Source organism: Protopterus annectens, chromosome 2.part0, assembly GCF_019279795.1.
Source record: "Protopterus annectens isolate FY-2018-M chromosome 2.part0, PAN1.0, whole genome shotgun sequence".
Taxonomy (NCBI): domain Eukaryota; kingdom Metazoa; phylum Chordata; order Ceratodontiformes; family Protopteridae; genus Protopterus; species Protopterus annectens.
This window is the reverse complement of record NC_056728.1, coordinates 1,839,325,359-1,839,352,904: the sequence shown is the minus strand read 5'-3', so window position 1 is coordinate 1,839,352,904 and position 27,546 is coordinate 1,839,325,359. Positions and strand designations below refer to the sequence as shown.

Sequence of the window (27,546 nt, the reverse complement as noted above, 5' to 3'; positions counted from 1 at the left end):
CTTCACTAACTTCAGTTTTTTTCTGTTGAACAGCAACTATTTCCTGTTCCCATTTCCCTTATTTAAAAGAGAAAGTATTCCTTTTTCCTGAGATCTCTAGCTATCTTTAGAATTTTTACTTAAAGATAGTCCTTTTTTAACAAACAATTGTCCCTTATGACTAGTCCCTTCCTTTTTCCCTATCCGTTATTAAAAAAAAAGGGAAAGCTTACCTTGCTTTGAGTCTTCTGCCCTTTCGTTCGTCACCATCTCGCGGATTGAATCAAGAGCGACTGGCCTCTACTTACGACAAGATTTCGTCGAGGTCTTTCACTTATCAGGGAGTCCGTGATTCATTCTCCCTTCCTGTACAGGTTTTCAGTCCCTCTTGTGTGATTCGCACCATGAAGAGGTGGCCCCACATTGGGTGCCAGAAAATGTTAAAAGAAAAACACTTATTTCTCCAACATTCGCCAGAAGAAATACAGTGATTTCAATAAACAAATAAAAGCTTTATTTACATGCATGGAGACCTGCCACATCGATGGTGGAATGTCAGCAGTCTAACTTCTGTACAAACTGCAGGGGTTTTTATAGCCCCTTCTGCACGTACACACACATACTCAACAAGATGTTTATCAGACACTGAATTTCAGTTAAGACAGAAATATGCAAGGGTCAATTTCAGTTAAGACAGAAATATGCAAGGGTCATAAGATAATTACAAGTTCTGTTCTTTCTCGGACTGCAGGTTAACATCTGCACATTCTTTCATGGTCAGCCTGTTTAAACAGGTCAAACAGTTCTTTTAGAAATTCTTTCTTTGCACACAAGATAGTTTAACCCTTATTATGCCTGATACAAAGTAGTTGTTCATACAGAATTTTATTACAAAAACGCAGCCTGGGATGTTGTCCGGTCCTATGAATACTGTGTTTTTGGTTTTAGAAAGTGCAGCTTTTACCTGCATAGATGTGATTACAGGGACTCTGCATTCTTCCTGTATATATATGGGCCCTTTAGTGGGTGAGAGGGGGTTAAAGTTAGCACTGAACCTATCTGCCAGGATGTTGGCAATATCAGTTGGTTCTGTAATTTTCATGCCATTGTGCTGTAACTCAGAGCAGATCTGGGTGTTGCCATTGAGATTCTTGACATAGCTATAGAATACTTTGTGGATGCCCTTAGAAACAGTGGCAATTTTGTTTTTGTAGCTAGCTTTGGAGGATCTTATAAGGGATCTCAGCTTCTTACTGAGGCTGACCTGAGAGCTCCTCCACTCATGGGATTTTTGCAACAGTTTCTTCCTTCTGTTGTAGAGTTTGTTTATGGCAGGGGACCACCAGATTGGCTTCCTTTTTTTGGAGGATAGCGTCTTGGTTCTGTTTGGGATAGCATGATCCATGGACTCGTGTAACTGCTTATAGAGTGCATTTGTGTAGGATTCAGCAGTCGTAACTGTATTGTCCATCTGCATGGGTGTCATGAAGTTTGCCACTTCTGTCTTAAGAAGCATGAAGTTGGCTTTGGATAAATTTTTTACCATAGTTTCCTTAATGGTGGGTGGTGGTGGGACACGGATATCTAGGGTGATTAGCTTATGGTCAGATCTGTCCAATGAGGAGTTGACTTCAGGTGTGGAACACCGGTCACTCATGTTGGTGATGACTAGGTCTAGGATATTGTTGCCCCTGGTTGGGGTGTGGATAGGTTGATCCAGGGCATTGGAATTTATGAAGTCCAGAAAGTGTTGAGCGAAGGAGTTGGTACATGAGTAGTTTTCCCAATTAATTTTGGGGTAGTTGATATCGCCCATTATTAGGGTGTTTAGTTGAACCCTAGTATTTTCCACAAAATATCAAGAAAAGAGGAGTGGGAATCCTGGGGCATGGTGGGAGATCTGTAGCAAGCTTCAATTTGAATTGCAGTTTTGCCCAGAGTTAGTTGCACTTGGATAACCTCAGTTGCATTATGCTGCTCAACTAGCCTGGAGGTGTGGATATCCTTAACGAATATGGACACACCTCCATCTTTGGTGTTCTGGTCCAGGTTAGATGGCTAAAAAGTGTGGTATGAGTTATAGCCTGGTAATGCAGGGGTGCTTTCTAGAGCCTTGAACCAGGTCTCAGTCACTGCACAGATATCGATGTTCTCTATTTTAAGGAGTGCCTCCAGTGAGTGCATTTTGAGATTTAGACTTCTAGCATTGAATAGCATTACCCTCAGTTTTTGCTTGCCTGTTCCTGTTACAGTGGTGAATTTGTCATTTGAGCCTTGCCTAAAAAAGGCACTATAGGGCTGGCAAGAGCCTTAGCCAGTATCCGGAATCCCAGGGGTGACAGGTGCAGGCCATCTCTGGCAAAGCATTGTGGTCTGTCGACCATGTCATCCCAGACAGACAGATACTGGATCCCCTTAGAATGACACCAGAAGCTTAGCCAATTGTTGAAGTCAATCATTTTGTCCTTGTACTGCAGTATCATCTGGGCGATGGCAGGATGCTACTCAGGGCTAGGGTCATACTTGCCTGGTCTACAAGATCGGAGAGCTCTTCCATGTCTCTTTTCATGTAGTCCAGGGAGGTACATCTCAGGTCGTTCACACCAACATGGACAATGACAGAGTAATATCTGTACTTGTTGTGGAGTGACCTGAGTGCGTGGGTTATATGGCAGATCCTGGCACCCGATAGGCAACTGACAGTAAACTTTTCCTTGTTTAGAATGGTGAGTGGGACATCAGTGTGCCTGACTATAGCGTCACCTATGACTAGTGTGTTGTGTACGTTGGTTTGCCTTATGGACTGTGGTTTATTGGAACATTGAGTCTGTGGGCTATGTGTGATTTGGGTTGTGTTGGGGGGGGGTGGAGGTTGCTAGGGTTTCTGCTTTGCAGGTCTCTGTTGCTTGAGCAGATTATTATTGAAAGCCTCTGCAAATGTTTCTGTGTTTCTATGTGTGGATTTTGGTGGTGTAGGTTTAGTGGGACTATGTGATGAGTGTAGTGTGGTGCAAGTGTTTACCTTCTCCTCTTGACTGTCAAGTTCAGTCTTGGTTGGAAAGACCTTTACCTCCAGTTTGGTTAGATAAGTGCATCTTTCACAGGTTGTGGTGTTGGGTAGTAGGAGGAGAGGGTTGTCTGTGTGCATGAGGCAATTGCTACATTGCCTCAAGATGCCCAGATTCATCAGATATACAGGAGAGAACACTGGGAGCTGACCCTTAGACATGCCTGAATAAAAAACTACTTTCCTCTAGACAAGTGAGGAAAGTGAGTATAAGAGCTGTTTTTCTCTAAGCAAGTGAGGAAAGTATTTTATTTACAATGTGTGTTTCTGAAGCCTACTTAAGGGCAGGTTAAGTGGGCACCCACACCAGCATTACACAGCATAGCCTTCACAGAGGTAGAGACATAGAGGCTATATATATATATATATATATATATATATATATATATATATATATATATATATATATATTTATACACATACTTTAGTGTTTTTTGTCTTGTCCCTCCCTAGTGAGTTAAGGTAGTGCCAGTCCAAGTCTTCACTAGTAATTTAACATACACAAATGTACTTAGTAGCTTGTTTCCAGGTATTGAACTTGGGAACGTTTTACCTATGAGCATCATGGCTCATAGCCAAAATGTGTAAGAACCTGAAAAGAACTGGCTAATTTGCAGGCCTGAGGCACTAAAGTCATTTTCTAGTGATGTTGCTGTATGCACCAGCACTGGGATTAAGAAACCCAAGCCTAACCACTTCTAAGGGAAAGAAAAATGTCTAAACTGTAATTGGTGGAGAGGATGACCCCAGTCTCTGCCCAACAATGATGGTGCCATTGTCATTGCTAACGACTAGTACATCTTCCTTTTATCCTCGTCCTTAAACCTATGATAACGTATTTTACATAGTATGGATCCCCACCCAGTGTTATAGGCCAGCAGGTTCCAAAACTGATTCCTGTTTAATATCTGCTGTGCTTTTTGTCTGTTCTGTTCATAGAAGGTTGAGTGCAGTTAAAGTGGCTTTCAAGTTGTACTGTGTTCTGATAATATTGTTAAAATGTGATTTTAGGGGAAGCTCATTGCTATAGAGCTACTGCTGTTTCAGTGGCATTTTTCAGGGGAGTTTTTGTCTTGGATATTTGTAAGGCTATAACTCAACTTTCTGATTATTCTTTCAATAAGCTTTTCTGGGGTGGCAGCCACAGTGGTTAATGTTCAGATAGTAACCCCCCCAACTTCTGATTCATAGTTAGAGATTCTGCCCAGAAGTAACACAAAAGTAATAGTAAAAGAAGTAAGTCAGAAAAAAAAATAAAAATATAGGAACAGTTGTGTGAGATACTCATCTTTTCAGTTCCAAGGTCTTTCCTTTCCCTTGTTTTGTTGCTTCAGCTTTTTACAGTTTGTTTTCTGTTGGTAATGTGTATAATGTTACATGACTGTGTACTGTGGCAACTGAAATGATACATAGTATCTTTCCTTCTCTAGCATAAAAGATGGCCAGGAGTGGATGTGAAAGCTGGCCTGTTGACAGTTTCTTGAACACGTCTTAACTCTGCTGCTAGTCTAGATGATTATTAATAAATTCCTATGTCCTTATAACGCTATTAAAAGGGATGGTTCTTGATGCTTGGCCATGAGCTTGTTAAGGGTAAGTGAGAAGTTACCAGGGTCACACTGCTGCACTAGTACCAGCCTGGGGGGTGAAAAGTGTAGCCTTCTCAGTGTGTCAGGCAATATTTTTTCATTAAGCTTTCACAATAGAATTGTCTGCCATAATACATCTTTATTGCTGTCAGTTGTCACACAGTGCAACTGCAGGTAGTCTTATGATCGCTGCTTTGGAAAAGGGCCAGTGAGAGAATCAGTAAAGCTGATATTACCAAGAAGTTAATATCACCTATAAGACAGAAAGTAAATCAACCAATTACTGCTGTGGTAAGTATCTCACATGACTGTCATTTCTCAGTCACTAAGGGTACTGGAAATGAAATCCGTTTCTTCAAGGTTGCACCACTGTACATTGCTTATCGATATAAATTGACTTGTATAGGCCCTAGGGCCAATAGCCTAGTGCCAACCTATAAACCTAAGAGAATAAAGTGATTCATATCAGAGAGGCATTAGAAGCGAAATTATAACATGGATAGGCAGTGAGCTTCAGCAAATGAATTTCTAAGAGACTTTCTTATGTAGCCAAAGAGAAAATAAGTAAAATACATGAATGAAATGCTTAGAAATGCATTAAAATACAACTTTTAAATCATTCAGAGATCTTGTCTTTTATTTGTTTGCACTGTGTGATTATAGTATCCATTTGAAAAAAAATGTTTTCAGCCAGAATCCCGAATTATCCACCTCAGCTGAAAACTTTTCACTGTCTGTGAAATGCCTACATGTTCTCAGGTACAATTGTAGAATCGAGTCTCACAAAGTCATACCTTTCCCTTTCTTTCCTTTTTCTCTTGGGCCTTTGCAACTATTTACATTTGAATATTACAAATTAAATTAATTTTCTTATGTACAAACAATATGTGAGATTAATAGCTAGAGAATTCTGAATATGACGTATGTTACTGTAGCACTTTAAAACTATGAGAGATATAAGATTTGTCTTTTCTTGAGATATGCCCACAGCTGTTGCATTCTCCACATTCTTATTTTTCTTATTGCTGGTGTTGGACATAGACTGCTTTGCCTGTATTCTCCTTAACAGGATCTCCGCTTTCTCTCTGTGTGTACTGGAAAGGATACATGACTTTGTAGGACATGCATGCCAATTAAATATGCAAATAAATACATGCTTGTTAATATTTAAGCAGCAGTTAGGTAGAAGCTGTGCACGTGGTGCTTGTCAGAAAGTACAAATTCTGTTGTCTTTGTTTCAGGAGCTTCAAGATCTAGCCAAGAAATACAGCAACTTCAGAGTAGTTCAGCTTGGTAAGTAACTGTTCCATGGATAAGTCAGTTGTATATGTGAAATATGTTAAAATAAACTGATATATCTATCAGTTTATTTACTGATTCATTCTACTTTATTAACCAGGTAGGTGGGCTGTACAAACTGACCTTTTTCAGCCACAACCCAGACTCAAGAATGAACAATGAGCAGTCAAGCAGTAACATACATTATTCATAGAAACAGATAAGCACACATTAGCATTAACAATACAGCCCCAATGACAGTGGTTTAAAAGAGCACAAACAATACCTTTAAATTTACTATGATGTCCGTGCCCTGGCCCAGCAATCAAAAAGCCTCAATCCTCACCACTAACACCAGAGAGGGCATCTCATATGAGAGGAAAGGATAACAAATGCACACGGTAAAGTGCAATTTCCCTTAAGAGCACACAGAGATCACAGTCAGTCTGGGGCTGGTTGCTCCCTTGGTCCCCAAGTCTCCACTAATAATCCCCACTGGCACAGCTATAGGGTCCAGATCTCAGCCTAGCTGAGCAAGCTAAAATCTCCAGCACCCTCTCTGTCCAACCAGTGCTTGGTATCCCTGCCCAAGTAGCTGACACACACACTTTGAGATAAGTTTATACAACCACATAGACACTCCTGGGGAAGGCTGGCACAGGTTCTCCAGCTGGGCCCCTTTTACCCAGACTATACAGTAATAATTACTGCCACCACTCAGCTAATATTATCAGCTACCCAAAGGCCCTTAAAAGGGTGTCCAATTATTACTGTGCAATATTATTATCCAATTGGTAAGTGTGACTAATCAATCAAGGCTTATTAGAGTGGCTTTGTACAATAAACTATATAAATATGCAATGCACTCTAGAGGTTAACTTATCTCTACAGAAACCAGCCACAGTTAAAAGGTTTTAAAATATTTAATAATAAATAATTAAAACCACAAGACAATACTTTCTACAACACAGTGCTAGTCAAAAGAGTTCAGAGATCACACAGAAATACTTAAAATAAATCAGTAGTCTAGTTCTGACATCACAGAAAAACACTTAGTCTAATATTTATAATTCCTGGCTATTTCTAGGAGAAAACACAGTTCTAACATACTACTTACATAAAAAGAGCATAAGACAGTCCTGTGAGTTGGATATCAAGACAAAAATGCTTATTATACAATGCCTACTTCCAGCCCACGCAGATTGGCCAGCCCAACCAGCGCGTTCGCTAAATCCCTCAATATTCAATAATTAATGGGTCCGTTGCGGACTTTTCCCAGCTAGAGTTACTATGTTATTTAAGTTTAAAGTTAAAAAGAGTTTAAGCAGTAAAAAAGCACGGAGCTTTTCTCGCTTTTTTAAACTAAACTCCTTTAACCTTTAAATTACTTTGTAAAGCAATAGAGATCTTGCGATCTCTGGCTTTTTTATCTTTTTTCTACTTGTTTTAAACTGTTTAACATTTAAACATAGCGTTTAGAAAATAAGCAACGGAGATCTCCGTTGCTTTTTTTAAAGCTGTCCTCGCTATGTTAAGCCCGTGGGTAAATTCAGCATTACACACCAGGCGGAGGTTATTGCTATAATAATCTCTGGTTCTCACTGTTTAAATTGAAACTGCAGTTCTGCTAAAATATTGCATCATCTTTTTACACTTCCTGGAGTTCCCAGTCTAACAGAAACTGTATTTACGTTATTTTACACTTAGAGCATTAAAGGACATTCCACATATAAATTCTGGTCATTAACTTTAGCCTTAAAACTATAGGCAGGAAGCCTTCATCTAGCCGGACTGGAGCCGACTTGTAAAACATCAAAGGCAGTGATGAAATCATTTTAATTTCAAAGGGCCAACAAGAAATGCTTGACTTAGCTTTCTTTACAGCATATGGCAATGTTGCCACATTGTTTTAAGTTCAACATTCATATTTACAAATGATAGAGTTATATACCAAATTCTATTTTACTAGGCTGGCAGCCTTCACCCATCTCTGCCACTCTTCACATTTACTAAAAAAAATTACATTTTTATATTACAAGTCTGACTTCCCTCCATCAGATACATTTGTCATTACATACTACACTATCATTAAGGTGTGAATTTTTTTATTTCAGTGACATATTAAGGAGGAGAAGCAGTTTTGATTTATATGTATTCCGTTGCCTATGAATCAAGCCCAAGAGTTAGCATTTACAAGGTGCTGCTTCAATTTTGTTTTGAAACATTTTATAGAATTTTGCCTTCTGATGTCACTTTGTAAGTTGATTCCATGTTACTAGGTTATTTTACTGATGTCACTTTCACCAGTTACAGTTCCAAAAGATGAGCTAACTAATGAGACTCCCCGATGGGACCCTCTGAGGGTGTATGTTGTTAGTGAGCTTTTAAGAGTATAGCAGTAACGTAGGTTAATTAATTATGCAAAGGCCTTAAAACAGGAAGAACGTTAAAAATAATTTTAAACTTTATATCCTGGAACAGTAGCAGGCATATCATCTACATTTTTTTAAAGAGTATCTTGAGTGCCATTTACCACCAGATCGTAAAAGTCTAGTTATGATCTGTTCTCTTTCTGGTGTGATTTAGTAGGAATTTAGTTAAAAGGGACCTACTTGCTGTTACTCAGTGCAGGATTGCTGTCACCACAGCTGCTTGAATTTCCGAGTCTGAGGTAGCAATTGCTGTTGCTCGCTCCATATGGAAGTGATCTGTTTTTGCTCACAGCTGAACTATTTTTTTAAGTTCTTCAGGCCTGCAGCCTCATGTAGAAAAAAAGAGTTAGAGTTTCACTGTGAGTCAGTGATTGCTCATTCCCTGATGTCTAGTGACCACAAAGTAAGAATATTAAAGAAAAAAGTGTGGGGAGATGAACCCCTCTGCATGGGGGTACAGGAGAGCTTGCTTCCCATAAAACAAAAATTCTTTCTGTCGTACATTTGCTCATTTACTCTGCAGCCTTGAGTACAAGTGTTATAAGGATCTGCATCCCTAGGCTGTGAGTTACACGCTGTTTTCTAGCTGGGCAGTTGTGTTTCAAGACACATAATTTCAAAGAATTCTAGAAGAGCTTAACAAAAGTGAAGTAGGACAGTTTTGTGGCACATCCCTGTCAGATTCTCTGCAGTTCATTCACATTTCTTCTCATACTGTAGTCTACTTAAATGTGGACACTTGTAGCTATGTTGTATAATCCTTGTAATTTGTATGCCCAGAAAGTAGACAGATGAGTATGGTTCAGGTACTGTAGTCATGCTCTTTCATTATTGTATATGTGACAGCTGGATCAGAAGGTGACTGTAGATCTGTATTAGTCACTAATTTACTTTAACACTTGAGAGAGATGTACAGTTGGGTCAGGATAGGAGAAACTACACTACTGCCTTTCAACATGACAGGAAACAGCAAAATAGCAGTATAGGTATTAGTTAACTACCCACAATACATTAGTACTGGATGGGTAGCAGGTTTGCATTGTAAAGGTTCATTTTGGGGGCCAGAATAGTTCAGTATCTCTTGACTTAAACATTTCAGAATTTAAAACAAAATGTCCCTAAATGAAAAATGCAGTACATGGCATCCATTTGTAGTGCTGATACCCGGCCTAGTTGCCTATATACCAAACTCCACGCCATCTCAGTACTCTTTTTAGTTATCAGCAAGTCTTTAAGGTCCATAATGATGACACAACTGGCAAGCATTTCCTTTAAGTGGAAGACGTTTTCTAGCCATAAAAGCAAGACCAGACAGTGGCATTTCCTAAACTTGAATATTCTAAACTGAACACAGTGTAAGCATATGTACGTGCGTGTGTTTGTCAAACATAATTAAGAATCTTTCATAGATTCATAGATATTCCAGGGCAACTAAGTTTTACGACTGTTTTTGCCTTGCCAGTACCATCCTTCACGCTGCACCTCCACTCTCCAGGAGAGCCCTACCACTCAATTCCAGAGTATTTTTGTAGCTACTTATCTAGGCTATTCTTAAAGAAAGATTGTTTGTTTCACTATTTAACATACAGGGAAATTTATTCTAGAGGTTTGGGAGATGCTAGGTTGTAAACCTGTCCCTCCACCATGTTTTATTTATCTGTTGATGAAGATTTAGATTCATGGTCTAGTTTTGGTGGAAATATTGGACTGCCAGAGATAAAGGAGGTCCACAACAACCACATGTCTCTAATTCTGTGGTATGTGATACAGAGATCTCCCATCAAAAGTCTATAATACACTGAATAAAAGGATGTAGTTTCCAGTCTCTATTGGTAGCTCAGAGACTTTAAATTTAGACTAAAAACTTTTGTGGTCTTTCTAATTCTTTGATATATTTGAAGAGGACTATCCTGAGGGGGTGTTGTATGCAATAATTGGTTAGATCAATGCTCAATATAAGGGACGGATTACCCCTTTAGACCCTGCTGATATAGGATTTGGCAATTAGCAGTGCTACATAAAATGATTTCCTGGCAACTGTTTTCACATGATGGTCAAAAGAGAGGGTGCTCTCAACCCAGGTTCCTATGGCTCTGACTACATGTTGATTTAGCAGTGGTATGTTGTCTACACAGTATCATGAAGGGAGGGGGTGTCTTCCAAAAGTGATGATAATACATCTGTTAACATTTAGTCTGAGACCATTTTTAGTATGTCAGGAGTTTAATAGGGAGGGAGAGAGCGTTCATTCCAGAGGGTTTGGGTGTCAGAAGATGACTTAACTATTCCCAGTTTGCACTCATCAGCAAACTTGGTTAGCCAGAAGTCTTGGCTTTCTGCTTAGAGATCTGAGAAGTAAATGCTGAAAAGGTGAGGTCCCACTGCCAGTTCTGAGGGACACCACTGGTCAATGAGGTGGATATAACTGGCACATTGTGAGTTTTGTCTTTCAGTCAGTTTGCTATTCATCTTACTAAATATAGATTGATTTTTAAAGCTTCTGTATGAGGTAAGCATGGAGAATGTCAAAGGCCTAGACCAGATGAAGATGAGCCTTGGATACTACATGATCACCGAGGCGCTAGAGAAATAAATAAAATAAATAAATAAAGGTTTTTTCATTGTCTTGGTTGTTTTGTTTTGTGTTGCAGCATTTTGTCTACTTGTTGTTTGCTATGATCACCATGTACCTCTGTAGCCATTTCAAAGACATTCACCATATTCAACAGACATGCTCTACCCATCACAAAGCCAAACTATTGAGGATCAAGCCTAATAAAATCCTTGGTGTTAAAGTTTATGAGGTTGGTTATAGTATGTTCCATGGTTTTGCAGATAAGGTTTGTAAGGCTGACAGGTCTGTAATTACCTGGATCAGTTGTAAGGCCACCCTTATGAAGGGGCATCACCACTGCAGTGCACCACTCATCAGGGACAAAACCAGTAGCTAAATTTAAGGTCATTTTTAACATTATTAAACAGGTATACTGTCAGATCCCACGGAGGCAGTCCTTTTGATCTTGGTTAGCACTTTCAGTTAATGCTCTTTAGAGATAATTGGGGGAGTAAGTGATTCAGATATTTCAGGGCTTTAGCTAGATGCCTTGGGGTGAAATTGGCATGAAAAGTATTTGCAAGGATATTGCCTTTGGGTTAGAATAGGAAGCATCATTATGAATAAGCTGAGAGCAATGTACTTCAGAGGCCAGCCTAAGTTAGTGGATTCCTTTGGTGGACCTGATGCTGTTTGTCATTTTTTGTAATGTTTTTGATATTGTCCTTGAAAATATGGATTTTGGACAACTAAGTAATTTAAGGAGTGTCTTTCCTTTGTTGTATAGTTTATTTATGGCAGGGGACCACCAGGAAGGCTTGTTTTTGAATTTCCTGTGATACTTTGCGTCTGGTAGGGATTGTTAACTATATGCATTTTTCTAAATGGGTGTAGAATCTTTCAGTGAAGCTTGCTGCTGTATTAAGGTCAGGGAAGTGCATTTCTAACTGACTTTTGATATTTCATTATAGAGTAGTTCGAGGTTGACACATTTATAGTTCTTAAAATCAGTAGGGGCTTTTGGAAGTTGTGGTCAGACTTCACAGGGGAATGAGACAAGGGAAGTGTAGTATAAGAGGCAGCAATATTTATAAGGATCAGGTCAAGAATAATGTATCCTGTAGTCAGTTTATTTATCAACTACTCATAGAATGTTTGCTTATTAAGTCTAGGATTTTTTGTAGATATAGGTGCCACAGTTTATTGAAGGGTAGTTAAAGTAATCCAAATAGATATGTGTCGAGCCAGGTATGAAAATAAGGTAGATAAGGAAAGCTGGTGGTGGAATGCAGAAGTCCAGGAAGTTATCAAAAGAAAGAAGGAGTGCAGGAAAAACTAGGAGATTGAAAAGACAGACCAGGCTAGGAAGGAATACTGGTTGGCTAACAAAGCTAAGAAAGGAGTTGCAATTGCAATGAATAGGGCATCAGAGGCACTCTACTAGCTTCTAGAAAGTGACTCAGTAGGTGGCACAAAGAAACTATACCAGGTTGCAAGGCAAGACAGAAAGATAAAGAAGACAATGAGACACCCTTCATAAGGGATGCCGGCAACAACCTGCTCACCAGTCCATAGGACATCAAAGGTAGATGGAAGGAGTACTTCAAGCAGATTTTAAATGAAGAAAACCCCACAAAGGCTGTACTTCCCCAGACAGAGCCTAGGATGAGAGAAGAAGAGGAGCCCACCCTAGAAGAATAAGAATAGCACTAAGGAAGATGATGTCAGGGGAGGCAGCAGGCTAAGCTGAGGTCAAAGCAGATATGATATGATAGGAGAGAAATGGCTCTTGAGAGTACTCATAGCAGTGTGGAGAGAAAGGCTTATTCCAGATGATTGGAGAATAAACATACTAATGCCAGTGTGCAGGAAGAAAGGGAACATCCACAACTGTGGGAATTACAGAGGTATCAAACTCCTGTCACATTGCATGAAAGTTCTGGCGAGGGTGATTGATAAATGTATAAACAGAGTAGTAGAAAGTAAGATGGGAAATTAGCAGCTTGGATTCAGATCAGGATACAGCACACCTAACCCAATGTTTTCAGCAAGACAGATAGTTAAGAAAAAGCTAGAGATGAGGAAAGAGTCCAACTGGACATTCCTAGGCTTTGAGAAAGTATGTGACAAGGTCCCAAGAAAGATGGCTTGGGCAATACTGCCATGGTTTGAAGTCCCAGAAACATTGGTAGAACTAGAATGTACAAGGCCCCAATGACTCAAGTATGAACAGTGTTCGGTCTCACAGAGAGGTTTCTAGTGGGAGTAGATGTACATCAGGGTTCAGCTCTGAGCCCACTCTTGTTCATACTGGTGATGGACTACATTAACAAACAAGTCAGGGGGCACAAAACAACAAAGTCGATGTATTCAGACAATGTGGCATTACAAGCATACTCTGCGAAATAACTTCCATAAAGGATAGGGGAATGGAATGCAAAACTGAAGGCACATGGGATGAAATTAAGTACATATAAGTCAGTGATAATGGCAGCAGATTGAGGAAACCAGAAGAAGATGAGAATTTATATAGAGGGGACGATAGTGGAACAGGTTAATAGCTTCAAGTATCTGGGAGGGGTGGTTGAAGAGAAGGGGAGTCTGAATGAAATGGTCAAAGCTAGAAACAGAGGGGCTGCAGCCAACTGGCATAGAGTGTCAGGGGTAATGTATGACAGAAGAATACCAAAGAAACTGAAAAGTAAGATGGACAAAACCATGGTACAACCAGCACTACTGCATGGTACAGAAATCTGGGCAATAAAGGCAGGAAAGATGAGGAAGCTATTGGTGATGGAAATGAAGTGCCTGAGACAGGTGGTAGGATGCACACTGTGGGACAGATGAAGAAATAAGGACATAAGAGCAGAAGCCAAAGTAGCTCCAATTGCAGAAAAGATCAGCAAGAACAGATTACAGTGATGTGAGCACATGTGCAGAAAAGAAGACAATCTAGTGAAGAAGATTTGTAACAGACAGGAAGAAGGTAGTAGGAAATGAGGTCATCCAGCAAGGAGGTGGATGACTGTTGAAGAAGGCAGAAGTGTAGCACTGAATTGAGAGTGATGGTGACAGTTAACACAACACCCGACCCCCATGTAGAAAATGGGAAAAAGGGGTGGATGATGATGGTGATGAGTTAAAGTCACCCAAAATTATAGTTTTATTAAGAACACTGAGGAATCTTATGTGCTCTTCAGGGAATATACAAAGTATTCTGTAACAAACTATTAGTTGATAATTAATCTGTAGTTCAATGAGTTCAGTTTGTGGGTCCTTGGGGGATCTGCCTGGAGCCAGAGGTGTAGCTAGTTCAGCTAATGCTCCGTGTTAGTCCCATGAAGTTGTGTCCCACCCTCTCAGCTCAAGTGAAGAGCAAAATCAAAAAAGGACTTCTGCATATAAAGCTGGCTTCCTGCAGCACAGTATCTAACCCACACTACAGGATAAAGAAATAACTGCTATAACTAAGGCTTTTAAAAATAATATTTTCTAACCATCAGTTCTTTTCTTTCCTGGGTCAGCCAGAGTTTCAAATTTCTTGGCTTACAAAGCTCAGCTAATTATTGAAATAACTTTCATTTGTATTTATTTAGGTTTATTCATCTTCAGACTATAAAAGCATAGCATGTTTATGGCCCTAGCAAAGGGAAATAATGCAGCTTTTACAGCAGCGCAAAATCAAAGAGTTGCATGTTTTGAACCTGAAGAGCTTTATGACTTTAGTGGGTGTGAAATAAAAATGTGATAGGTATTGTGATGCAATACCAAGGTCAATGACTTCGTGATAAAACTATCATGACATTTTTTGAGCTTCAGCACTGTGTGTGGACTGAGAAAGCATACTAGAGTAGAAATGGCACAGAATGAGATAAACTGCTAAGTAATGCTTTTTATTTTAATATGTGAAAGAATGTGGGTCATCCTCTAAGGATGGAAATACTCTCTGATGAAAGGAAATATTGCATTTAGGGAAGATTTGTCCTTTAGAAATGCAACTGCCACAGGCTGGAAGGGTGGGAAAATTCTTCAGTCATTTAGCTGTCTTGTTGCATGGCTTGGAACTGCCTTAAAACAATCTAAAACAATCTAATTTCCTGAACTAGCCTGGCTCTCATTCCTTTCACATAAAGCTCTAGACAGGTATCAGAACATAAACAGTGGCAGTAGAAAGCTCAGAGGCTTTAACAGCTGCAATGGACTTTGGACTGCTGCACTTATTTTTTGTGTGTGGTACTACAAAGAGTAATGCAGCTTTTAAAGCTATTAAAGAATTAAATACACTACTGGATGCTGTCTGTAGCAGTGTTAAGCATGTTACAGTTTTCAAAGCTGTAAAACATTTCACACTCCTATAGTTTATTTTCCCTTTTTTTCTCTTGTCTTGTACTATGCTGGAGCAGCTAAAGTTCAATGCATAATGTAAATCATTTGGCTTTCCTGCACTCACCTCCCACCCCTACCTCATAACTGATAGTACATGGATCAGGTAAAGTACTTCCACTATGAGTAATCAAATTACAACCCAGCAAGAAACTAACTCACTGACCACAACTGGTCGGGAATTCAACCACGCAAAGACATTAAATTTAAGTGTTTATTGGACTCCCATTTGGGAAGGCAAGACCGCAAACCCCCCAGAGCTAATATATACTAACTCCATGAAGAAGCAGGTAGGAATCTCCCAAAAGAAAGAAGTCAATTCTGGTGCGCACTGTTAGAAACCACACTGGCAATGATTAACTATCGAAAACAGCACCCAGTGATTTCAGTCTCATTTAGCTGAACAAGAACAGATAGATCCTCAGCCATTTTCACTTAACAAAACCCAAAGCTCATATCTTTCTGTAACAAATCACAGAAAAGCATTAACAAACATCAATCCACCCCCCCTCCATAATTGACTGGTCATCAGTTCTGAATTCATATGACCCTACCACTGATGCAGAACTACCACCTGTGTACTGACTGACCTGAAAAACTCCTGCTTCACAGTAATCCAAAGACTATACAAACCTAAAACTAACAGTTGGTTAACCTACGAGCTTAAAGCTCTTCTACAACTCTTATGTAAAACATGGCATTCTTGGAAAGCACTTCTTACAAATATAAACAGACTGCACTAAACTCAGCTAGACACCCTTGCCAAGCAACCTATATGCTGTGATAAAAGTCACCTGATGAAATTGTACTAAACATCATTAATAAAATCACCCAAAAACTTCAGGAAAGAGGTCAACCATCTTACAGGATGGAAGAACCTTCACTCCACGAATTCCATATCTTCTCAGCTTTCTGCCTCTGATTTCTTCTCTCATTTCAGCAACCTTCCCAACCCTTTCTCTAGCCAATTCCAAACTGCATCTGACATTCCCAGCCCCCCTCCATGTACCCCTTAATTCTACTTAAGAACTGTCACATCCAAGGACATCTTCTCTCTCTTCTGAAACAGATTAAATTTGATTGCCCCCTGGTACAGACAGCTGTCACCCATGGTTTATTTATCAGTGAGGAGACAACATCTTTACCCCAATGAAACACATTTACACCTTGTGTATTACATATAATACAATGTCTAATATCTGGAAAAATGCTGCTGTAAGACCTCTCCCCAAGAAACAGAGTCCACCAATCCATGAGTCGTTCAGCCCATTTCTAGCTCCCTACCCTTGGAAAGATTCTGGTAAATTCCTTTACTTGCAGCTCACTCAGTAAATCAGCCAATACCACCTTCTCTCTCAAAATCAGTATGGATTTTGATTTTGATCTGGTTGCACTATATCCACAGCTATCTGAACACTCAGTGACCTCAACAAATCCTTTGTTCTTGTCTATCACTCAGTTCTCCTTGACCATCTCACTGAAACAGGCATTAGCGATGACACACTGCCCTGGTTCAAAAGCTACCCCTCTGTCCAGTACTTCTTAGTAAATTTCAGTTCACCAACCTCTACACTAGTCTGTCTGCAGAAAGGTGTCCCCAATGATCTATTCTGGCAACTCTCCTCTTTTTTTTATATATACATTAACAAACTTGCTTTTGACTTACCTATCTACCTCTCCTGCTTTATGCTGATGACAAATCACTCTGTCTCGTCTCTTTAATGAGAACTTCATGCTGACTTTCATACCCTTATTCAACGTGTCAGTAATAAACAGTTACTACTAAACTCCTCTATAATAAAAACAATTCTTTCTGACAGTAGGTAAAAGCTAACTTCTATCTCAAGACCTCTAAAAATCCTTGATCATCTTAATTGCAATATTGAAAATGTCACCTCATTCAAATACCTTTCTAAATTTTCAACTCCACCTGGACAAAACACACAAAAAGTCAACTCTCTTTTAATTTTGGCTAATAGGATCTCACTTTTTCTATCCAGGCCCTGTATAAATGCCATAGGTAAAGTTATCTTGCTAACTCAGTTTGCATATTGTCTCCCTCTAATTGCTACAGCCTGTAAAATAAATATATCTGTCATTCAGTTAATCTCAAATGCCATTTGCAGATTCACTACTCTCTTCACAAGAAACTCGTAAAGCTTTTCTGCAGCATATATATGAATCTGTTCTTCTTATTAAATAGTCCCCAATAACTAAGGTCTCTTTTTTATTAAATTGTGAAGGCTGTATTTAATGATGCACTAAACTCATTCTATCAGTTGTGATAAACAATGTGTCAGACTACATAGTAAGATAGCCATTTTTGTATTTGCCTTGTGCTGTTGCTCTTTTAACCTTCTTCCTTGTAGTGACATGCTTTAACAAATTTGACCATAAATGGTTAAACATTCTCTTCTTAATATGTATGCTTTTCTTTAGAGGCGTGCCCTCATTGTCATTTAATGCAGAAATGTGTGTTCCCCTTTTGATTCCACCAAGTCTCTTTTTATTGTCTCACTACATCTAATATCCAAACTGTTTCACAGGTTAGCATCATTTTGTTTATTAGTGACGGCAGGGTAGCTATGAACAGATTTCCTTCTCTAATACAATGCCATGGAGATTGGTAACATCCTCTTTAAGGGGAGATGTTGAGGGTTCTCTTAAGTGATTTCCTGCAGGGGTGACTACTTCATTAAAATGCTTAGCTGGTATTTCTGCTGTACTGCTTGTTTGAGTGTCATATCACTTACTGTGTGTGACGTTTTTTTTAGTAATACTCTGCTCTGCCTTCCTCTTATTCCCTTTTCCCATTCTAGACTAATTTTTGTTAGACTACATAGTGTTACTTAGTGTCATGTGTATGTACCATTTCCTGCCTGTCATTCTTTATGGTTTTGAAGTTACATAATACCCTTGTTTGTCCAAATACTCCCTCTTATTTACCTTGTGTATCTTACTATAATCTCAATGGTTAAGATCAGCAGGACCTCCACTATGCAGGTTTCCTTTCTGTTTTATCTGCGTGTCAAATTGCTTGCTGTATTTGAATTTTCTTTTACTTATATTATGCATATGCTTTTGCATTTTCCCTTCCCCTTCCTAGACTAGAGCTTTCATTTTTTTAATAAGTGCATGATATCACGGGTATGTAAAATTTAGTCCCTATGATAATTCACAGTTTTGAGTTTTGTGTCCTCTGTTGTCTATTTCCTCCATCTTTGTTGTTTTATCTGTTTCACTGTCATTCTGTCACTTAACATCTGTTGGAAATCTACTATTCATGTTTCTTTTCTCCCATATGAAACGTCCACAGTGTTGGCAATTCTCTTTGTGAATTCATGCAATTGAAACTGTATTGCTCATTTTTTTTAAATTTTTGATCAATTAGAAATTTTGCTTATCTCATATATACTTTATTGTTAAAAAACCCCACCTATGCCTTCTTTTTAATTTCCTTTTCTCAGCATTTCTGTACCCTCTGCTTGATATAGGCAGACATTTATTAAAAAAAATGTTGAGTGTCAAAACTGATGCCTGCGGAACTATATAACATTATTTTGTATTTCCTTGCCCACATTTGTGTGGTTTGAATGGCTCTCTGTAATGTTATATTCTTCCATGTTACTCAACTCTAAAACACTGTTATCTCTACCTGGACATAAAGGGTTTTCAATTACAACATGCTCCTCCTCCCATTCTTTAATAAATGTTATCACAGATGTGTAACCAATGCAGTCAAGCGCTAAAAGTTTAGAAAGTTTCTTCCTTCCTTACTTTTTATAATACAGCCCAAATCTTTCAATTTCTCACAGTTAAAAAAAGTCTTCTTGATTAATGCAAAAGAAATAGTCTATAAAATAACCATAATTTCTTGATAAACTGTTTCCATTATAGGTTCATAGGTGTGTACTATGCTAATGGCCCTGGAGCATTTACAAACCTAGCCCATAGGATTACCCTGGCATTGTGCCACCCGAACTTAGTTCCCAGTGCCTCTATCAAGTAGAACCACTGGAGTGATCCCTGGGTTGAATTTTCTATTTCCCATCCACTCATCAAGATTTCTCTTGAAGAAGGCCAGTGAGGTGCTCTGTTTGACATGTATGGGAAGTCTATTCCATAGCATGGGCAGTCTCTGGGTTATGAACCTGTCCCTCCAGCATATTCTGTTGATTGTGGTAATGAGGTTGAGGTCTCTGCAGCATGTGGTGTGTAGGGATTGGGATTTCTTTAGATGCAACATTTCTAACACAGCTGGGTCAGACATGGCTTTGTAAGTCAAGCAGAGATCGCCTCTAAATAGGCAATATGAGACAGAGAATAGTTGGAGTTTTTTGAGTCTGTCCAGATAGGACAAATGTTTATGGCCTAGGATCCTCTTTGTGAGGTACGTTTGCAGCCTCTCCAGTTGTTGCAGGTGTTTAGTGAGGTAAATGCCAAATCAGGCATTGTAAACCATGATTGCCTAATGAGGGAAGAGTAGAGGGAGGCAATGACCTCTTTCTTCCTGGATGCAAAACCCTTTGTAATGAGATGTGCCACATAGAAGGACTTTCTGACCACAGTGGCAATGTGGTGGTCAAAAGAGAGGTTGCTGTGAACTTGTGTTCCCAGATCTTTTATAACGACTTCTGTGTTCAGTGGACTACCATTGATGTGGTAATTCATGGGAACTGGGTTTTTCCCAAAGGGGATGATGACACATTTTTTTGGCATTGAGCTTAAGGCCATGGTTCTGACACCAGTCGTTGGTCTCGGTGAGGCCTTTCTGTAGGATGTCAACATCACTTGGGGAGTTAATAATAGCTCCCAACTTGTAATTCTCTGCGAACTTTGTCAGCCAGAGTCCCTTCGTGTTGGCCTGGACTTCAGAGAAGTAGATACCAAACAGGAGAGGACCCGGGACCAAACCCTGTGGGACTCCACTCGTGACTGGTCGGCAGTCTGACTTGGAGTCAGCTACTTTCATACTGTAGGTTCTACCTCTGAGCCAGATTGCAATCCACCTAGGGATATAGGGGTTGATGCCTAGCACAGTGAGTTTTTCTATGATTCCTGAGTGGGGAATGGTATCAAAGGCCTTGGCCAGATCAAGGTAGGCTGTATGAACCACCTTGCCATGTCCAAAGCTCTGTTGACTGAATCAAAGTTGACCAAGTTGAGCAGGCATGATCTACCTTCACAAAACCAAACTGTGTGGGATCCAGAGTTTGGAGATTCCCTATATCCTTGTTTATTAGGTCCATGATGATGCATTCCATAGCTTTGCATATCAGACTCATCAGGCTAATAGGGCGATAGTTCACAGGGTCTGTAGTCGTTCCTTCTTTGTGGAGAGGGATGACTGTAGCAGTGCACTTTTCGGTAGGGACAAAGCCTGAGGTGAGGCTGTGATTGAACAGGGCACACAGATGAGGTGCCAGTTCACTCTGTAGTCCATGTAGAACACAGCCAGGGATATTATCAGGTCCCATAGAAGCTGTATTCTTGGCCTTGGACAGTGCTGTTTTAACCTGTGCAGCAGTAATACTGGGTGCCTGGCAATCTACTGGAATTGTGACTGGTCCTTTGAGGGGGAGGGGTAAAGTTGGCACTGAATCTGTCGGCCAGTATATTGGCAATATCTGTTGGCTCAGTATAGGAGGTACCATTGTGCAGTAGCTCAGAGCAAATTTGGGCATTCTGTGGATATTCTTTATATAACTATAGAAGGCCTTGTGGTTGTCTTTACTATCTGCTGCAATTCTGTTTTCATAGCAAGAGGATTTGATGAGGGATCTCAACTTTTTTTGAGGCTGATAAGGGAGTTTTTCCAGTCTTTGGACTTCACCTTATTCTGCATTAGTTTCCTCCTACTGTTGTAGAGTTTGTTTATGACAGGGGACCACCAGATTGGCTTCTTTTTTTTGAAGGAGAGTGTCTTGATTCTGTTGGGTATGGCAAGATCCATGCATTTGTGTACGTGTTTGTACAGTGCATTGTTGTATCATTTGATGGTCATGCAGCTATTCTCCATTTACATAGGTGCTGTGAAGTCAGCCACCTCTGTTTTTAGGAGCCCAAAATTAGCTTTGGAGAAGTTTTTCATGGTGGTTACCTTTGCTGGGGGTGGGGGGCTGGGAGGGATGTGGATTTCCAAGGTGATTACTTTGTGGTTGGATCTAACCAGGGAGGAGTTGACTATTGGTATAGTGCAATGGTCGCTCATGTTAGTAATGACCAGGTCAAGGATGTTGCTACCTCTAGTGAGGGTAAGAACGAGCTGGTCCAGGGCATTAGAATTAATGAAGTCCAGGAAACGTTAGGCAAGTGTATTGGTACATGAGTAGTTTTCCCAGTTAATGGAGGGGTAGTTAAAGTCACCCAGTATGAGAGTGTTAGGTTGGACCCTAATATTCTCCAGGGTGCTTAGGAATGTGGAGTGTGAGTCTTGGGACATGACTGGGGACCTATAGCAGGCTACGACCTGAATTGCTGTCTTATCCAATGTTACATGCACCTGAAATATCTCAGATGTGTTATGTTGGGCTACCAGTCTGGAAGTGTACGCATCCTTTATGAATATGAAAACACCACCGCCTTTGGAGCATCGGTCCAAGTTCTGGGACTGAATGGTGTGGAATGAGTTATAGCCCGGTAGTGCACGGGTGCTTTTTGCTGCCTTGAACCAAGTATCTGTTACGGCACAAATGTTGATGTTCTCCATTTTAAGGATTGCTTTGAACGAGTGCATTTTGAGATTTAGACTTCTAGCGTTGAACAGCATGACCCTCAGATTGCATTTGTTTGTTTGTACCTGTTACAGTGGTAATTTGGTCTTTTGAACACCGCCTAAAAAAGGCACTATAAGGGTGGCAAGAGCCTTTGTCAGTATCCGGAAGCCCAGGGGTGATAGATGCAGGCCATCTCTGGCAAAGCATCGAGGTCTGTCAATCATGTCATCCCAGGCAGACAGATACTGGATCCCCTTAGAATGACACCAGAAACTTAGCCAATTGTTGAACTCAATCATTTTCTGTTTGTACTGTGGTATCATTCTGGGTGATGGTAGGATGCTGCTCAGGGATAGGGTCATACCCGCCTGGGCTATATAATCCGAGAGCTCCTCCATGTCTCTTTTTATGTAGCCCAAGGAGCTACATCTCAGGTCATTCACACCCACATGTACAATGACAGAGACATATTTGTACCTGTTGTTGAGGGACCTGAGGGCGTGCGTTATGTGGCGCATCCTGGCACCTGACAGGCAGCTGACTGTTACTTTCTCCTTATTTAACCTAGTGAGTGGGACATCAGTGTTCCTCACTATCGAATCACCTATGACTAGTGTGTTGGGCATGCTGTTTTGCCTTAGGGGCTTTGGTTGAGCGGCACACTGTTTAGGAGAGTTATGTGTCTCGTGATTAGTGCTGTGTTGTGGTGGTCGAGTGTGTTTCTGCCTTGGAGGTCTCTGCTGTTTGGGTAAATTTTTATTGTGAACCTCCGCAAAGGTGGGTGTGTGGTTTGTGTTTTTATGTGAAGGCAGTGCTGGTGTGTGTTTTGGAGGGCTATATGTTCCATGTGGTGTGGTGCAATTGTTGACTTTCTCCTCTTGACTAGCTATTCCGGTCTTGGCTGGAGAGTGCGTGGCTTCCAGTTTGGATATATAAGTGCATCTCTTGCAAGTCTGAGTGTTGGGAGGTAAGAGGAGATGGCTGTCAGTGTACATGAGGCAGTTGCTACATTGCCTCAGGATGCCCAAGTTCACCAGGTTAATAGGAGAAAGCACAGGGAACTGACCTTTAGACAGGTCTGGAGAGGTGAGCATTAATAATAAGTACTGGAGCTGTTTCCTTGTAGAAGATTTAGTGCTGGTAGCGCTTTTGTGTACTACAATAATTGCTACAGCAAGTCTGGTAAAGTGCTAGACTAATAAGCTAGTAAAAGTGCAGGAAAGGAGAGAACTAGCAGATCTAACGGAAAAATTGAAGAGCAGACTTTGGCACTGCTCAGAAGCTTACAAACACTCCTGGATACAGCAAATCTTTATCTAGACTAGACTAATTACAGGAAAGGTGGGAAACAAGTGCAAATGTGGGCTTTTAAACCAGAAAGTTGAAAGAGATGGAAAAACTGCTCAAACGGCCAATAAGCTACAATTTCTGGGCCAGAAACCACTCCTTTTGTGGTAGATAGGCTACCTAATGCTTACCACTCCCACTGATAAGCTAGAAGGCTTCCCTCCAACACAGAAAGGCTTCTTGGGGGGGCTCAGAAGCTTACATGGATACAGCAAATCTGTATCTGGACTAGACTAGTTACAGAAAAGGTGGGAAAGCGCAAATAATGGAAACATTTTGTCAGGAAATTATTTTTCGTTAGATCATTTTGTGCAAAATTATTAAAAATTTCCATTTTATAGTAATGTATGAGGTAGTGAAAACAAAATGTTGTATAACAGAAAGGCAAACTCCCATGTACTGATATATCAAGATGTAATTATGATGATAGCAACAGCAGAACACTTAAAAGGAGAAATATTACCTTTACTTCTAAGTCAAAGCAGTACCAGGTTAATTAGGGAGTATGAACCTCAGGGTTGTGCTAAAAGCTATAGAGTATCTGCAAAACATGCAGCTATTGCTCTGATAGAACTATTTTGATAGGTTGCACTTAATGGATGCTTTATCAAGAGGTTCTGAAAAGCTCTAAACATCAAGAGATCTACCCAAACAACTCCTACTATCCGAAGCTTATAAATTACACAAAGTACTTTGCATGAAGCTAGACATGAGTCCATAACAAGTATGTTTACCTAAATAATACAGGACCTTGACCAAGCCGGAAGCTGGTTTTAATTCTGCTTTGTTTCTAGAAGTATAGTAAAATATTAGAGTTGTATCTTTATGTGACTCTTCATTGATGAAACAAATCTGCTGTGCTATCAGTTTAATTCTGGTATTAACAGTACAATTTCAAGGTAAAAAAGCAGTATTGCTATCCATATATTTCAGCCCAGGACATACACTCACTTAACTTATAGAGATGGGTAATCTGAGTGAGTTTAAAACAGCCTTGAAACTTTCCGGGCAAAAGGGTCTGATTACCACTCACTGCCCCAGTCCACTGGTTTTGTTAGTTATACTTGTTATGCTGAGATGTGCTACTGGGGATCTTAGTGTCATGAACCTTTTGAACTACTGCTTATGACCGTGACTGCCAGTGGTCACTCGCAAGAGCAGGAGCCTTGCAGTTCTGGGGCACATAAAATAATCTTCTATGAGCCTACCACAGTGTGTTATACAATGGGGAAAATATGTAAATTATAAATAAAACTGATGACTTATTTAAAATAAGTAAATATATAAAGCAAAAGCAAGCAGATCACCTGCAGTCCAGCATTATAAATCAACTATAACAAGTGATCTGTGGCATAACTACTTACATGAGCAGGAGCATTTAACCCTAAGATAATATCCAGGTGTGCTCAGCACCTTGATGCAATGCAGGAGACTATGCTGCAGTTTACACATCTTTCAGTATACCCAAATTGTTTTCTGGATTCAAAGATTTTTTGTGATTCACAATTTCTGTGTGATGTCCTTCTGAAAGTAACATGCATTATGCAGCACTGTATATTTCTGTTATGTTGGGTTGTCATCTGTGAGTTGGAGTTATTGCAATATATGGTGACTACAGATCAGTGCTGCAAATTCCTTCATAATGGAAGCTTTTGGCAGGGTTGCCCCAGTGTCTTGGAATTCTATCTGATGTGGTATAATGGATCTCTGTGGTCAGTGTTAATCATAACCTGGTAATTTAGTAGCCTCTGGAACCTGTCAGTGTCATCAGCTTGCAGTGGGCAGAGCACATTTATGGACAGGACGCGGAGATAACAACTTAATGTATTACACATGGAATATGTGGTGGTAAGGAATGTGATACATTAAGTACCTGCCACTGTAAGATCATGGAATAAATTTTGTGATGATTGGGAAAGCTAAGATTTGTCAAACTACATTCCTTAAGCTTATTAGACTAGGTTTTCCAACAGAATTCTGAATTAATTATGCCAGGTGCAACATGCTATGCCATGCTCAAGTCCAAAAGAAGGACTCTGTAGTCCTCAAGCTCTGTAGGTTAATAAGGATTGGCAGAGTCCTACATCTGATTCCTTGAGACACTGCAACACTTAGAACTTTTACACTAGCATTGAATATCAATGTAAAAACTTTAAATAGCACAGTAAACCTCTGAAATTAGTTGGGTTAATATTTTCATAACACAATCTCCACCCTTATGTCAGATCTGGTGCTGCAGGCATTAGATGACTGAAAATCCTATTAATTTCAGTACAAGGTCCAGCATAGAGATGGAGCCGCACCCAGGTAAAAAAAAAAGGGTTAGGGGGTGCTGAACAAGGACCACACCCATATCAGGTCAGTAGTTTAGGAGCCATCCCTTCATGCAGAGGAATTGCGGTAAACTGCATACTTTTTAAAACTTTAAACTGCACATCAGCAACACAGAATCACAGCTTGCCTACCTTGTGTTTTTGCAGTGTAACATTGCATGCAAGACCAGTAGTTGGTGAGTTGGAAAGCTCAAACCGAAGTACAAGTTTGTCTTGGGATCATGGTTCAGCGAATTAATGAGCCAGAAGCAAGCTGTCACAACTGTTTTGTTTTCTTCTTTAAAGCATCTGATTCAAGCTGGAGCTGCAGGCTGAGTTCTCTTTGTTAGGTCCCTTTTCCCTCAGATACTCATTGCAGGTTCATAGATTCATTGGTGAGTATTAGATTAACTGCCCTTGTAAGCTCAGCCAGTTTCTCTTTTTGTGCTCGAATGAACTTATCCCATTTGGTTAGAGATTGGCCTTACCCATCTCATGGTCAATAAATATAAATTACTCCTAAATGAGAATAACTGCTATCATACCATAGATAATTTGAGGGGACCCATGCATGGGATAAAGCATTTAGGAGCTGCCTGTGTCCATTAGTAGTACAGGGGTAATTTTTGTTTCCCATCCAGAGATCCAAGTTACTTTTTAATATGGACAGGGATGAATTTTGTTTTATGTGGATAGGGAATCTGTTCCAGAGTAGTGGTATCCTCTGTAAGATATATCCGTCCCTCCAAATTGTCCTGTTGATGTTGCAAAAGAGGTTTAGATCTCTAGACCAAGAATTTCTGATGCCATTTGATTTTCAGTTGTGCAGTAAATCTGTCAGTATTTGGGTCAGAGGAAGCCTTGTATGTCAGACACAGATTACCTCTTAGCAGTTTGTAGGATATGGAGTATAGCAACAGGGCATGTTGTTCAGGCCTTGTATCATTTTAGTAAGGTATCTAAATGGGTGTTCCAGTTGTTGCATGTATCTGGACAGATACATGCCAAAAGGGGCATTATACTCAATGAATGGCTTAATGAGGGCTGAGTAAAGGGGGGACAATGACATCCCTAGATCTAGACACAAACTTGTATTTTCATTAATCATTGTAGCTGGAAAGGAGGGGACATCACCCTCTCGTTTTTATAAAAAAAAACATTAGGCCATTAAACATTGCCCTTATATATCACGGACAGGTGCAAGTTCTCCAAAATACCATAAAGTCATCAACCATCAAATCACCATTTAGTGGTAGGCTAAATTAATTTTTCTTTGAAACTGCTGAGATGACCCCAGAGATCTTGGGGAGAGGGGCTAGATGCCTTACATGACTTTATTTCCCTTTTTTTCTAGATGTGAATGATGAAGACAGTATTCAAAAAGCTGTAAAAGAAGTTGAAGGTCTAACAGGAAATGAGGGACTGAATTGCCTTATTAACAATGCTGGGACAAATACTATGGCCTCATTAAATGATGTCAATGTAGAAGTCATGATGTCAGCTTATCGAACAAATTCAGTCGGAGTATTAATGGTCACTAAGGTAGGAATTACTACTTTCTGCTTATAGCAATATTTACCTTTATATGTTCAGAAATGGTTTTTCAATCTAAATATAAATAGACATGAAACAAATGATATGGAGTAGAGAACTATGACATCAGTGAAGATGAAAAATAAAAGTCAGAAATTAACCATAAGTATTATAAAGCAGGGAAGTGTAACATTAATAAATATGTCATTCATTACAAAGAAAATATTATAGACTGTGAAATATTCATAACTGAGTTTATGCTATGGTAGTGCATACAAACGGGGTCTATATTAAAAGACCGAAGAAGTGTTTCAGCGAACACCTCTTGGTCGACATGTAATGAATGAACCCACTAA

The 27,546-nt window shown here is 39.8% G+C and overlaps 1 protein-coding gene across 1 annotated transcript in view; it reads left to right on the top strand.

The window, feature by feature from the left end:
- The window catches only part of LOC122793654 (C-factor-like), a 309,477-nt gene that overhangs the window by 49,283 nt on the left and 232,648 nt on the right, over positions 1-27,546 (top strand). Inside the window, exons 2-3 of the mRNA XM_044061871.1 lie at positions 5,877-5,928; positions 27,012-27,199. Of these exons, the coding sequence (XP_043917806.1) occupies positions 5,877-5,928; positions 27,012-27,199 (240 nt within the window). The remainder of the gene's footprint in view (positions 1-5,876; positions 5,929-27,011; positions 27,200-27,546) is intronic.